Source organism: Gymnogyps californianus, chromosome 4, assembly GCF_018139145.2.
Source record: "Gymnogyps californianus isolate 813 chromosome 4, ASM1813914v2, whole genome shotgun sequence".
NCBI lineage: Eukaryota > Metazoa > Chordata > Aves > Accipitriformes > Cathartidae > Gymnogyps > Gymnogyps californianus.
Window position 1 is genome coordinate 36,427,954 of NC_059474.1, and position 15,171 is coordinate 36,443,124.

Below are 15,171 nucleotides of genomic sequence, written 5' to 3' on the forward strand. Positions count from 1 at the left end.
ATTTGCTTTGTTAGCAGTTTACAGAGTCTAAAAAGTATACTTTTCATTTCACCTTTTGTACCTAATAAGATGTCAGCTGTGCAGTCTTGTAGTTCTTTACATTTAATGACCTGAAATGCAAACGAGGAGAAACTTATTAGATTTTTGTAGAATATCACTGTACAAATTACAGGAGTTCTTGTAAAAATGAAAAACTGTGGTACATCCAGTCCTGTAATTAGATTTCATGACTTGAATCCTCGTGAAGTCAAATTTATTTCAACAGAGCTCTGCGTGAGAGCAAGAATCTACACTAGCAAATCCAATTATAGGATTATGGTCCAAATATCAGAAGATAAGCTTTCCATTGGAAAGTTGTCGTGGTTTAGGCCCAGCCGGCAACAAAGCTCCACACAGCCTCTCGCTCACTCCTCCCCCCCGGTGGGATGGGGAGGAGAAAATACAACAGAAGGGCTCATGAGTCGAGACAAGGACAAGGAGATGACTCACCTATTATGGTCACGGGCAAAACAGACTCGATTTGGGGAAAAATAAATCAATTTAATTTGTTACCACTCAAATCAGAGTAGGATAATGAGAAATAGAACCATATCTTAAAAACACACCTTCCCCCCATCCCTCCTTTCTTCCCAGGCTCAGCTTTGCTCCCGATTCCTCTACTCCTCCCCCTGCAGCGGCGCAGGGGGACAGGGAATGGGGGTTGCGGTCAGTTCATCCCACATTGTCTCTGCTGCTCCTTCCTCCTCAGGGGGAGGACTCCTCACACTCTTCCCCTGCTCCAGCCTGGGGTCCCTCACACGGGGGTCCTACTCAAGTCCTTTCCACACACTGCAGTCCTCCACGAACTGCTCCAGCGTGGACTTTTCCAGAGTCACGGCCTTCTCTGGGCCCAGCCACCGGCTCCAGCGTGGGGTCCTCCATGGGCTGCAGGGGAATCTCTACTCCACCGTTAACCTCCATGGGCTGCAGGGGGACGGCCTGCCATCTCACCATGGGCTGCAGGGGAATCTCTGCTCTGGCGCACCTCTTCCCTCGCCTTCTTCACTGACCTCAGTGTCTGCATGGGTGTTTCTCTCACATTCCACTCCTCTCCTTGCTGTAGCTCTTCCTTTTTTTCAGCAGTCTTTCCCCCTCTTAGATATGCTATCACAGAGGCGCTACCACCGTGGCTGACTGGCTCGGCCTTGGCCAGCGGCAGGTCTGAGTTGGAGCTGGGGAAGCTTCTAGCAGCTTCTCAGAGGAGCCTACCTTACAGGGAGCCCCTTCCCTGCTACCAAAACCCCGCCACACAAACCCAACACAAAAGTACATAACGAACTGTAATTCAGTGGGGAAGCAGATGATTTGAAAAATGTCTTACCACATTTCTTAAAATCTATGAGCTTCATACTTATAATAAATTTAGTTCACAATTCTCATTCTATTAAACCTAGGAATAATGAACCAAAAATAAATACATTCTTTAAAATTCTTAGGAGGGGAATAGTGGAGAATTTGAAATACTAGTTTTAATTTCTCTCTGTGGAATTTCTGTTGGATATGTGAAATTTTTCTCTTTACAAATATTTTTAATGAGTCCATCATAACTGTATCTGTGAGCACATAGTAATACTTCACAATCAGTCCCCTCCTTTCAATTTGGAAACCTACATGACATACAGTTACGGGTTTTTTCCAATAAAAACATTTCATTTGGGAACATGAATTTTTATTCTGTTGATAAAACAATAACACAAACAATTACACTGATAAGAAGACTACTCAGACCAATATACCATCCTTTTTCCCTTTTCCTAGTTCAAAAACACCAGTGCATACATGGAAGGTTGTACTTTCTTACATCAGTGTTGGTCGTTACCACGCTTTTTGGTGTATCAAAAAGTTACTTTCAATTCTTTCTTACTTTCCACTAGTAATGAAAAGCAATATGGAGTAATATGTAGGTTCTGGTTCTGCCTTGTCAGTGTAAATAAAAACTTCAAACTATCCCTGCAACTTAAAAAGAGATTATGCAAATGCCAATACATGGTGAAATAAAGTAAATAGAACAGCAATGAGTGAATAAGGGAGGTGTATTTCTTAGACTTCACATATGATATGTAAAAGACAAATCACAAATGTGAAGCAGATTCCTCTAAGATAGTTTTTCAAATTTTATTCAAGTATTTCTAAAATATTTCATGTTACTCATGGAGTATGCAAAATAATACGCTTAACTGTTCTGCACGCAATCTTAGAAGTCTGCATTTGAAAGTGATTTCTCTAAATAACTCTAAAGAACACAGTCTTGATTTTCTGCTTGAATTACAACAGAGCCAAAACCAAAAAATAATTTTTTTTAAATATAAGGGTTATAGCTTAGTAAGATAAAAAAATAAAGAATTATGTGCTTATCTACCTATATATATACACTGTGTACTATAAATCTCTTCTAACATTGCACAGTGACATGTTTGTAGTTAGGAATCCAATTTGAGTGCCATTGTTTCAAAAGCTTCACAGGCCCAGATTACCTAATATTATGTTTGCCAGCAGAGGGAGCCAATTTTATTCCATAAACATAAGGGAAAACAAAACCAGATTTCGTTTTTAACAGAAACATTCCTGGTCTTTTTACATTTATCAAGTCAGAAAAGAATAAAAAATAATAATTTTTCAGTGACATCTGTATAGCGTGATTTTGAAGGTCTCTATGATACATATAGCCTTATAAAGTAACCTGAATTTACAGAAGAGAGTAGGAATAAATTTTGAAAGCCAAGTTCGTTACACATTTCTTATCCTTTTGTTAATAATTCATTCCTTCATTTATTCAATTATTTTAGACAGTAATAAACAGCTGTGCCAATGACTTTTGGTAGACAGCATACATGAAACATGAACTCAAAGGAGCTTACCTTGTGACATTTAAAGTTATTATGCTTCTAACAGGTCTGCTTTTTGGTCCAGCAGGAGGATGAAAAATCTGTCGTTCTTTATTAGTTGTGACAGCCTTAGATTTTTTAATTACATAAGGGTCAGCGGAATGGCTTGGGTAAGGATCAAATGTGCCTCCTTTCATGCCCCCTGACTGAAAAAAAAGAACTTTTTGAAGTGCCAATCTACAATATAATTAATTAAAATATTTTTCATGCAAAAGCAAGTAAGAATACTGAATAGCAGACTGCACCATATTATATAAAAACCAAAAAACACATATTCCTTAAACTTGCAATGGAAACTTTAAGGAAAATTTTAGTCATTATTTTGATGAATTCTTAGTTTTAAATGTTCTTTCATTAGTCTGGATTTTGAGGAAAGGATCTGAAAAATGTGACAGAAAAAGTAAAAACATAACTCACTAAAATGAGCTATGTTGAGGCAAAAAAAGGGAATTCTTATGTCACTATTAGTTTACTAGTACACCTCCATGTCCAGTACTGGTGTAGGGATTGTTACGTACAGCAGGGCTTGGGCATTATTATCAATATGCTTTCTGACATAAAGGATTGAATACAGCATTTGCTTTTCCTGAAACGTTATGTCCACTACTACTACAGGAGTGGCAAATCTTAGTTAAAAAATACGCAAAGACCTGATTCATTCTTTGCAATCCCCTAGTACAGCTAAACCCCACAGTCTGCTGAGGCTGCATTCCTGAAAAGTGCAGCAGTAAGCGAGTCAGTCAACAATAAAGCAATTTCTCCCATAAGAATTTATATAGCAGAGAGGGAAAGTGTGCAGTAGCTTGGGAAGTACACATAATTTAAATATACGGGGAAAGAATACATGGTGTGAAAGATGGGGAGCCTGGAGCAGGATCACCAGCATTGGCAGCCAGACAAGGTGCTGACTTTGTAGCAGCTAACTTTTCTGAACAGATTTCCATTCTGAAAGATCTCAGCTGCCTCATCTATGAGGCCAAACACCCAACACAATTATTCATGTGTAAGCACTTTTGCTGTCTCTTTCTGAATAGTTATATTTTCCTTGCTATCATCATCTTCCTCAGGTGAATCAATGTCAGTCAAGTAAGTCAAGGGTGAAGGACATAATAATAGGAAAACAGTGGTTAGCAGAGCACAGTATTAAATGACTGACAATGGAACTCCAAAATGAAGAGCTGAAAAGTGACAGATTAAGGGGTGTTACTGCATTAGGTATCTGGAGTCATTTAAGAGAGAGATATTTATGCACCTTAAACCCATTTCAAAGTGAAATTAAGGTTTAGCCTAAGGTGAATGGCATAAATTTAGTATCTCATCTCAAAAAAAATATATCAAGATGGATGCTTTATGGAATGGAAAAACATCCATTTAGATTTTAAGAAATAATGACACTAAGCAACCGGAACTAATGAACTATGTTCCTATATATCCTTCATACTAACTCCAGGCTTTATTTCTTATGCCCTCAAAGCCATTCCACGTATATTTATTCCCATCCTTTTACTCCTTTTCTCCTAACTACTGAAGAGTTGGCAAATTCTAAAGTGGATTCCAAATTTGTGTCTGCTGATGGACAAGCAACAGATAACTCCTGAGTTTATTCTGCAGCCTTTCCCTGAGCAGAGGGACTAACCTGAGTTTTTCTGCTCCTTCCAGCTATCCATTCCCATGCTACTTCTAGGAATTATCTTTTAGATGTTTGTATATATAGGCTGAGAGTAATTAGCAGGTTCAAAAATGATATGAGTGACTGACAGAGTCCAAAATAGGACAGCATTTCATTTTGCTACAGTAATCTAGTCTTACTGTCATTTATTGTATAACCTTCTGCTTTGTATCTTTTTGTGGTGTATGCAGTCAATTAACTGTATATGCAGATTTTAAAGAGAAATACTTTTTAGGTTACTTGAAACTGGTCAGCAGTTGTTGGGTCAAACAAGATTTCACTGCTTTGTAAATTGAAAACAAAGTAAATGGAATAATATCTGTTGCAAGAAAAATAAGAAATTAATAGCAAACCCAAACATTTATTTCTATCTTATGTACTGTAAGCAAAGTTTTTAACAGGAAATACCTGAATATTTATCTTTTGTCTCCAGTAGCTATAAGACAAACTAACCTTTTTAGCAGGAGAACTTGGTTTGAAAGGCGGTGCAATTGGCTTCTCTGGAGGTGGTTTCTTCACAGGTGGCAAAGGTTTGTCATTAAAATAGGGATTCATGTCAAAATACCCCTGGGGATATAGATTTAACTTGAAAGGCCCTCCTTTAACCAACCATTTATGTTCCTCTTGCGCTTTCTGTAAAACAAATACTTTGAAAGAAACAATCTTGAGGATTTTTACTGCATGTTATTCTAAGAGAAAAATGGAAAGCATTTAAATTTAGTCTTGGAGAACGTTCACTCTAACTTTCTTTCCTCTTCTTTGATGATCGAGGTATTTTATATACTCACCATGTATAATGGAACATAGATTCACTGACCAGGAAGCACAACAATCACTATGAAATCATGGTAGGAAAATGTCAGGCAAAGCACTGTGCATTTAAGATGCGTCTAACAGTATTGTATACCTGTATCTTGGGCATACATGCACACATACATGCTTGAAAATTCTGCCTGCATGCATCGCAGCTGCTCACACTTGTGAACCCTGGCCACTACATTTCCCAGATTCTGAGCACCTTGCTAAGCTGAGCTTCTCTAGGAATTGGTTCTTTGTACCATGGGAGATGCTGACTATTCTTCCCAGACTCCATTTTAAAATAAAATAGGTTAAAACATTACAAACAATTAAAAGACAAGCATAAAATGTACTATCAGTAATACAGTATCACCTGGTAATGCATGCTAATGTATCAGAGCAAATTCCCTTTTTTCTATCCAGTGGAAACAATCCCACCTCCCTCTTTTCTCTGTTCTTGTCATTTTCTGCACTGGATGCTTAGTTTTCACTCTGAATTTGTCTCAACTGCAGGTAGCTGAATTGTTTCGTCTAATCTTGTTCTTACTCTAGACCAAAAAATGTCCTCCTGCTGCCATTTTTCACTACATATGATGAAAATATACAGGATAACTAAAATTAGTGCAAGCAAATTTACAAGTTTTCTTAGATTTATGAACTTATATGAAAAAAAGAACAGGTTTTTTTTATATAGCATCCAGGATAATGAGGTCCCATTCTTCTGACAACAACATAGAAGCATTATTGTTCTTGCTATTGGCATCGTTTGGTCATTACTGCATTGTAGCTTAAGGTCTCCAAATACAAAATTAAGGTCAAATCCTGAATGGTAGAACTTGCGTGGGATACTGCCAGATGTCTCAAAGGAAAAATAACAAATGAGTGTCCTGGTTTCAGCTGGGACAGAGCTAACTCTCTTCTTAGTAGCTGGTACAGTGCTGTGTTTTGGATTTAGTGTGAGAATAACGTTGATAACACTCTGATGTTTTAGTTGTTGCTAAGTAGTGCTTATCTTAAGCCAAGGACTTTTCAGTTTCCCATGCTCTGCCAGCAAGCAGGTGTGCAAGAAGCTGGGAAGGAGCATAGCCTGGAAGCGGCTGCGTGGTGCTTAGTTGCTGGCTGGGGTTAAACCACGACAATGAGTAATACCTAAATCTTTTTTATACAGTATGGTCATTAATTTGTTTTCCTTTCTCCACTTTGTAAATAAACATTAGTGATTTCAAGCAAAAGGAAACACCACAGGGAACAAAAAGTACATGTAAACTGTAATAAATAAGCCTAAAACTAATACATAATAATGACAAATATTTTTACCTTTGCGTTTATTCTTTCTACCTCATACCCATCAGGTTCATGTGGATACTGTTCACCTATGGTAAGGTTTGCATAACTGTAAAAACAAAATTAATTACTTAGGTGTTCAAAACTCAAGAAACATTTAATAAAATACTCTCCAAGAAGCAATATTGTGAAGTTACCCATATCCAGTTCCTTTCTTTCCTGGATTAGTATAAAAATTCTTTCCTGGAGGAATGTATCTTTCTTTGGTTTTCAGTTGTGGACTGAAGTATGCATACGAACCTCCTATGGTTCCATAATAGCTGCCAAGTCCACATCTAAAAATAGCAAATGAACACATTAATTGATGTTTTGCAAATATTTCAGGCTTTCCATATCTAGTGTGCTAAAACGACAGTAAGTAGAAAACCCAAACAATATATATATCTCAAGAGTTAAATATAAAACCAGATTAGGTCCACTGTCCATGGATCTACTACTACAGCAATTCCGTGCACAGTGTTACAGACAAAAAAGAAACAAGATGGTGGCAGAGATGAAGTTTTAAAGTATCTTAATAATATAAATATGCTTAATAGAGCTTGTTTTAATTTTGTGCCAACAAGGTGAAGTAACACCGTTAGAGACAGATTCACAAACAGAGACCCAGAGAAATAGGTTAAACAGACTTGATGCTTGATGACAAGAGGACAGTCCCACAAGTTTACAGAGAACAGTAAGTTAGTGTTGTTATGGTAATGGAGTGGCAGGCAACATGGGGTACCTCTCTGAAAGGTTTTTTTTCTGGGAGATGTTAGGACTAGTTAACTTTCTGTCTTGTCACAGAGGAAAGTGAAAGGAGGCACAGCTCATTTAGGAGAAATACCTCTGCCTACAAAGCTGCAGGAATTCACAAAGGCTGTTTTTTAAAGACCAACTTGAAAATCAGTATTTGCTGACAAGTGTATGACATGCTCTCAAAGTACATGATCATACAGCTGCTAAAGGAAAAAAGGACCAAGACAAACTAATGAAATAGCTGAGTGGCAGTTTGGTCCACTAATTGCTACAGTGGTCCCAAAAAACCCCAAACAACCACCAAACCTCTGTCCCCATGCCCCAAAAACCCAAAACAGGTCAGAAAAAAATAAACAGGGGCTGCTGTATGAGATGTGTCAACTACTCTAGACAGCTGAGGTAATCTGCTTTGCCTGTACTGTCTGCACTTACTGTGGGGAGAGAGTAAAGTGTCTCAATTAGTTCCTACCTAAAAGGGCCATTAATGAATACTGACAGGATTAGGATGTCAAGATAACATTTGTCAACTTTGCACAGAACACTAACCTGCCTGTTCATTACCCTCCTTTTATTTAGGGACTTCATAAACCCATATATAGAAAAAAATGGGCAAACTGACAATGCACAGACAACCTTTATCTTGGTGTTTCCTAGTTCGTAAATGCTGGATTTCATACTCTTTAGATGTCACTTCTGTGTCTAGGCTTTTTATATGCCAGAAACAAAATAACAGAGAACAGACATATGAAGAAAAGAAAGGCCCAGGCTTCAGTCACATCTTCAGAATATGACATCTTTGCAACCTTTCCATTTGCAGCCAACAAATGTGGCTCCAATGTAAAGAAAAGATTCCCAAGAGCTGCCTATCATTCAGGCAGCCAAGAACAACAACTCAATGAACAGCAACAGAGCTCTCAGCTAGTTCCTTAGTTACAATGGGAGTCAGTTTTGGATATAAGAAATTTATAATCGCTTTCCATAATTGCTTCAGGATTCCGTTTAAAAGACAACCTAACCACTTTCCCAGCCTCTGCTTTGTACTACTCTGCCAGTACAGATTTAGGGGAGGATAAAGACAATAAAGAACCTGTCCTAAAGTTCATGTCTAGAAGAATTCTAAAGTCTTACAACAAGAATAAGAGCACAAGCTGCTGCACCCACAGCCAACAAGTGCATTTGTGGAGGCAGTACATGGAAGAGAGCACATTAGCAGGTCTTCATTGTAAGCAAAACTCCTACTGTTGGACTCAGAACCCAGAAAGTAAGTGAACAGGACTCTCATTGACTGACATGGATTTGAAATCAGTGCCTAGGTGTTTCTAACAGTTAAACCCTTATAAATAATTTGGTTGCTATAAAGTCAAGTTGTAGTTGAAAGTAAGTTTTGAAAACAGGGCTCACACATTGTCCCATCAGAAATAGCACATGTATATCCAACAGAAAGCCTACACACCATGTCTTACATTCCTATTACAAGCTAAGATGTTCCTGTAACATACAACAGAACATAGCTAATCCTTGCATCCTTATATATATATATAAAATAAACAAGAGGTTACTCTCCAAACTTTCCAAAAGCAAAGCTGCAGAAAGATATAACTAAATATAACCATGAGCCTGTACGAACTAGGTCCTGAACAGACTGAATCCTCCTGTCTCTTATTGCAGCAACACAAACAAAACAAGATTGTATAGTTATAAATGAGTAACCAGGCTCTATCTGTTTTTACATGTGAATAGTAATAGTTATATGACACCAATTGCATTGGTGTCATTTTGTCATGCAATTAATGTTGTGCAGATAGCAAAGATGCATTTATTTTAATATTCTGCATATATTCCTCAGCTCTGTAACATCTTCTGATCATCCTATAGGATAACTGGTATTTTTTCTACCAAAAAGATAATGGATATGAATTCGCTGAGACGAAAATGTTGCACCTGGATAATGGCCCCTTTTCCTACTGTTTATGGAATATATATGCCATCTCTATTTTGGGAGGCTCAGAAATGGGAGGGAGAAGATATTGTATCTAACAAGTTCCAACAGATTTCCTCCTAAATTAAAATGAAATATTAATTTGTTAATTATCCACACCCTTTTCCCATAGCCATCTTCATTTTCATCAAAAATAAAAAGCTAAAGGGTAAGAAAACTGTTTCCAGCAAAAAACAGTAGTTAAGAGCAAGCATCAGGACCTGATTTCTACATGTGTTCAGCCTTCCCTGTGTTGCTGCTCAAAATTCTTCGCTCAGTACTGACTAACACTACATTGTATAAAACAACAGTATTGTACTCTCATTACAGGATTTATAAGACATAATTTGTGAGAATCATCTTTAGCGTACAGAAAAGAAAAAAGGTCAATTTAAAACATTTTCACAACACTTACGGCAATTTGTCTCCATTACTGGGAAGGAAAGCTTTGCCCAAATTTTTCTTTGATTCTGCCAATCTATAGCGTCTCCTTAGCTGAACAGGGTTTGAGTAGGCTTCACCATCGAAAATCCTCACAAACTGAGGCTCAAAATAACCTGCCTGCAGAGCTGACAATGTTTTGATCCCCCCAGGTAACATCTGTCTGTTCTTGCTTGCAGCTTCGTTAAAAGGGCCTTTAAAAAAGTAAGCACCATAAATAACTGTTCAATGTTAGTGCTTCTCTTAGCCTACATTAAAAAACCTAAGGTCTGGATCTGGGTGGCTCAAAGAATGTACTATAGAGCATTTAACTTGTAAATCATGCATGTAAATGGTTGTGTCTGAAAGACAATGCTATGAGAAGGTATTCACAGCACCTAGTTTTAGTTTTCTAACCCCTGCACTTGCTTTACAGACAATGGAGAGAGATTGGTTACGCCAGACTACAATTCAGAGCTAGAGCTGATGCCTATTTATATACTATGAGTAATACTTCAGAGAAGCATCTCTCCCACTGATTCTAGACCACGTAGAATAGCTTAAGTGCCTCCAGTTGGGTTTTGAATCCCTAGCTGCTCAATGTGGTAGAAGTGTATCAGCTGCAGTTCTGGTGGATGTGTTCATCACTGACACAACAACACAGCAGAAATGTCTGTATTGAGAAGCCAGGATTACTTTGCATTATCACTTCAAAGCAGCTACTGAGGGTTAACCTCTGTAACCTTACTAATTACAAAAACTACCTTTCTCAATGAGTATTCCCATTGAACAACCAGAAAAGGAGAATATTCTCTAAAAAGACAGGATGGGGAATCTCACACACGTGAGTCAGATCAGAACAGAAAAAAAATTGCATCACTAATTTAAAAATAATGACAATGTAATTGTCAATAACAGAAAACCTGCTGAAAGAGCACACAAAAAACACTACTGTTTTTCACAAAAGCGGGAAAATACTGGTAACTTGCAGATAATTAATATTAAAAAGAAATGTATACACTAAAAGATTTTATCAGTCTATTATGCATACATATTTTTCAGTTTTACTGGGTTTCTCCTTTCTTTGATATATGCATTCCAACATATCGAGCCCTTCTCTTAATAATACAGACCTGAGCAAAGAATATGCCTGAAAAAGCAGTTCCCACTAACAAAAAAAAATACATTAGAAAATAGTAATTCTGAAAGTAGATGGATACTAGAGGTGGTCCCTGTCACTTAATAGTGATTAAAATCAAATGTACTTACGCATATAATGTGATACATATTTATCTCCAACGGTAACATAACCCATTTCACTGAAGAGGCCAATCCTCTCCCTATCACTTTTCCCTTCTGCAGGCATGGCTGGATCTGTGTGACAGTGCACTGCACTAAAAGGGTTGAAGTATCCTTGTTTATTTGTTCTACTGCAAAAGTAAAGTCTATAAGCACTCCACACCTGTAAACAAAAAGTTTATTTAAGTAAAATGCAAGAAGTTTTGGTCAAAAATATTAGCAATAAATGTAGTCTGAAGAAAGTAATCTACAATATGATTCACAGCTTTAGTGCTTATAGGACAAACGGGCTATGTGGGATTTAGACACCATTATATCTCCTCTGTTAAACAAATTCAAAACATGAGCGGAGAGAGGAAATCAAATGCATTTGCACTCTTACTGAATTTACATAGTTTGGGTCAAAATGTATGACAGGTATCTTCAGAATACTAAGATGAGAGGTTTTGGTGGCATTAACAGCTAGTAATAAAACATGCCGAGCAGCCTCCTTCTTCATGTTGTGGGTTATCTCTAGTAATGGTTTTCAGTCACTTTCTAATAATGGTATAGAAAGTCAGTGTATGGACAAATCTGGGGTAAAACATAGAAGTGGAATTTTGGAAGCCCTCTAACTAATCCAAGACCTGGTCATGGTAAATATCTCCAATTTCTTCTTGGTTTTAATGCAAATGATTTACAGTAAATGTTAGGTTTTCCTCATCATCACCCTCATTGAAGCCTGACAGAACTAAGGAAAATGCCTAGTCAACAAGTGCAAGGAACTCAAGGGCTTGGAGAGCAGGCTTAGCACTAAGATTATCAGGGATCTGATTCCCAGAGTGAAAAATAGTAGAGATAGGAATCAGAATCAGCTAGAGGAAGAACTACCTTGAGGAAGAAGACAACAATATACAGTAAGTTCACCAGGAATGGAAATTAAGGTAGAAGAAATTGGTTAATATGTTAGGAAAGCTATTTCTTCAAAGTCATGAAATACAAGAATTATCAAAAAAATCAAGGATATGCAAACAAATAGCTGAAGTATCTGTGTCCATACAGCTCAAGAGAGAGCAGGGAAGTTAAGACATTATGGTGGAATACAGATTAAAGACCATGTAGATCAAGTGCCATGTTGGTATTAACTATGGGGGCAAAGGCAAGATGGAAGATAGGAATGAAAATAACTCAGGCAGCAGACAACTCTGAGAGATTAATATCACACATTAGCTGTATCTGGCATGTGGGTGCAGAGTAGAAAAGCAGCAGCACAGCAGTGGAAATATATATAATATAGATTTTATATATTTTGTTATAAAAAATAATATGCTGGAACACTGTGTACGATGGAAGGGCTAGCCACATTTTGCTTATGCTCAGCACACATGATGGACAGCATGCAGAAAGTTTGAAGCAATTTTTTTGACAATGTGTGGATGTTCACGCAGTGTAAAATGACCATCACTTCATCAGATAAACTCAGCACGGTTCTTTGATTATTGCTAGATCTAGACATTGGGTAAGGAACCAAAGGGCAGGTGACAACAAATAGCATTGAAAGAAGAGACAACAGAAAACTGACCCTTGGAAACAAACTTAAGGGTTTGCTGTTATGACGCTAGCTGGCATTGTTGATGAGGAGAATAGGAATAATTTATCAAAGATAAATAGACCTAGAATTAAATTCTACAGCATAAAGCAAAGATCGTTGATCAAGGGATTAATGGGAAGGATTTTTGGACCTCAGCAGTTCGATGCAGCTGAGGAGATGTAATGAGGTGGGCCAGCCTGGCCTTGAAGTAGCAGTATTGCGAAGCAGCAGGCGGGCAAGAACAATTCTGGAGCGTCTCCCAGGGAATTTGTAGGAAAGGCGAGGAAATACCAGTATTTTGCCACAGAGCGCTGATACCACATGAACTGGATTAAGTACAGCTATGGTTGGTTGCCCAGGCTAAAGAAAGCTCAACTCTACGCGCTACGGCACAGCGCGCCGGCCCACCGGTAAGTGCGGCAGCACCGCAGGGTATGGAAGGCCGGTGAATCAAGAGGGAACCGAGCGGTACCGCGGCACCTACTTGCCGGAGCCGGTACCTCACTCGCATGAGACCACCGCCGCCGCCAGGAGCGAGAGGGTGGCACGGCGGCGGGGAGCGCCCGGCGCCGCCGCCCGCCCTCTGTTGGTGCCGGTTGCCCAGGAGGCGGGAAACTCCAACCGGCAGAGCGGCCGAGCCTCGCCTATCCCCACCCTTACCCCCCCCCCGGCTTCCTGCATTGGTACGGCCCAAGGCGATCGCGGCTGCGCAGCACCGCAGAGCGGGCGGGGGGGGGGGGGGGTACCAGCCGTCACGTGGCACCAGCCGTCACGTGGCTCCTGCCGACCGTTTCTGCCGTGAGGAGCGGGGGGGAGCGGGCAAGCTGTCCCCCCGCCTCTCCAGCTCGTGTGGCACCTCCCCTCGGGCGGGAGCGCGCGTGCGCGGGGACGATGCGGCCGGGCTCGGCCCCCGCGGCGGCGCTGACGGACGTGGTGAGTCCGCCCCTCCCGCCGGTGGGGGGGGGGGTGTCCGTCCTCAGCGGGGAGGGGAGGGCAGGGCTCGGCTCGGCTCCCGCTGGTGCTGGGCTAGCAGCGGGGCCGGGGGCTTGCCCTAGAGGTCCCCCCGGCCGTTCCTCCCCCCGCCCCGAAACGGCTGCGGGGGAGCGGTGCTGCGGCGCTGCCCCGTCCTGTGGCGAGCGGGGCGGGCTGGGGGCTGGTGTCCGCCTGCGCGCTCCCGGGTGGGTGCTCCGCGGCGGCGTTTGGGCCTCCAGGAGCACCTCGGGGGGGAGGTGTTGAGGCCCCTTGGGCAGCTCGGGGTGCGAGGCCCTTGCTGCAGGGCCCAGGTTGTGTCAGGAGGGGCAGTGGCAGCTCCCGCGCTGCCGCCCTTCATCCGCCCCCCGCAGCAGCCTTTCCCCATCGCCCTTGGGTACCGTGGGGGTCTCAGCCTGCGTGGCTTTTGTCAGGGGTTTGTCGGAAGACCTCATCATCCATGATGAGCCACTATCAAAAGGTGAAATCCCCTCTTATTCCTTTTGCAGAGCTCTGCTTTTCATTCATGAACGTTATTCTTACATTGTAATAATTCAAATAAAAGCCATCTTTCACATCAGCCCAGGCAAACTTTCACATGCTGGCACTTGTGGATCCCCCATTTTCAACGTAGGTAACTGTGTTATCTAAAATAGTTCAGGTTTATGCTTCAGGAACTAAAATGTTAGACATTGCGATCTTGCCTTTTTTGTTTCTTGGAGTAAACTTTGGCACTCCAGAATCACAGAAACCTGAAAATCCTTCGCCTAAAGCTAAAAGTGTAGATGTTTATATTTACATCAGGCATGCGTATCTTTTTGTATATTTCTGCTTATAATGCTCTTAATGGAAAGAAAATTAGTCCTATGTTTTGATTCTTTTATTTCATGAATAATGATAGCATTGCACCTGGAAGTTTCCCATACTTTGTAAGCAAACAGTTATGCAATAAGTCTTTCTAAAGGGTCTTAGTGTAATTATTCTTACAGATGTTTGGTGGTTTTTTTAGAGCAATTAAGGCTGTGAAGTGTTTCTTGTTGTGGACTGTTAGATTGAGCAATACCCACACTCTTCTGGCCTGTCACCTTTTGTTCCTCTCTGTACTGGCACAACTGTTTTTGTAGCGGTATGTTGAACTCGACTGGGAATTGATCTGGCTGAAAAAGTCTTCTCAATAAAAGGGTGGTTTTCCATCTGGATGAGTTCTCTGATGAACTGCATGTCAAAATGTCTGCAGCGAGCAGTTGTAGGGACACAGAGCAGGGACTTCGGAAGGGGAAAGAAACAGCTGGGTGGTCTCTGTGCTGGCATAAGCAGCCCTTCTGTCGAATGTGAAATTCAGTCTGGGTTCTGGAGGGTGTGTGTGTGTCTCTTTTTTTTTTTTTTCTTTCCCTGAAGCTGTGATTTCCTAACCAAGATGAATGCACACTTACAGATGTGCTTAACTACCTTTCTGCTCTAATGC

The 15,171-nt window shown here is 40.4% G+C and overlaps 2 protein-coding genes across 6 annotated transcripts in view; one reads left to right on the top strand and one right to left on the bottom strand.

Moving 5' to 3' along the window:
* On the bottom strand, positions 1-13,272 carry C4H4orf47 (chromosome 4 C4orf47 homolog). Its single transcript, XM_050895864.1, has 8 exons — positions 13,222-13,272; positions 11,138-11,330; positions 9,864-10,083; positions 6,873-7,010; positions 6,709-6,784; positions 5,047-5,226; positions 2,898-3,070; positions 1-110 (listed from the first exon to the last, which is right to left on the bottom strand). The coding sequence occupies exons 1-8, from the start codon at positions 13,246-13,248 to the stop codon at positions 62-64; spliced, it is 1,056 nt and encodes a 351-aa protein (XP_050751821.1). The 5' UTR covers positions 13,249-13,272; the 3' UTR covers positions 1-61.
* The window catches only part of UFSP2 (UFM1 specific peptidase 2), an 18,045-nt gene continuing 15,947 nt past the window's right edge, over positions 13,074-15,171 (top strand). For 2 of the 5 annotated variants that reach the window (XR_007766368.1, XM_050895859.1), the window contains exon 1: positions 13,618-13,670. Coding sequence is in view for 2 of the 5 variants with exons in the window: in XM_050895859.1 (XP_050751816.1) it covers positions 13,629-13,670 (42 nt within the window). In the remaining 3 variants the exon portion in view is untranslated. Of the gene's footprint in view, positions 13,148-13,617; positions 13,671-14,050; positions 14,188-14,283; positions 14,337-15,171 lie in introns of those variants that run through there. The other 3 variants (XM_050895862.1, XM_050895860.1, XM_050895861.1) reach the window with 3 other exon arrangements.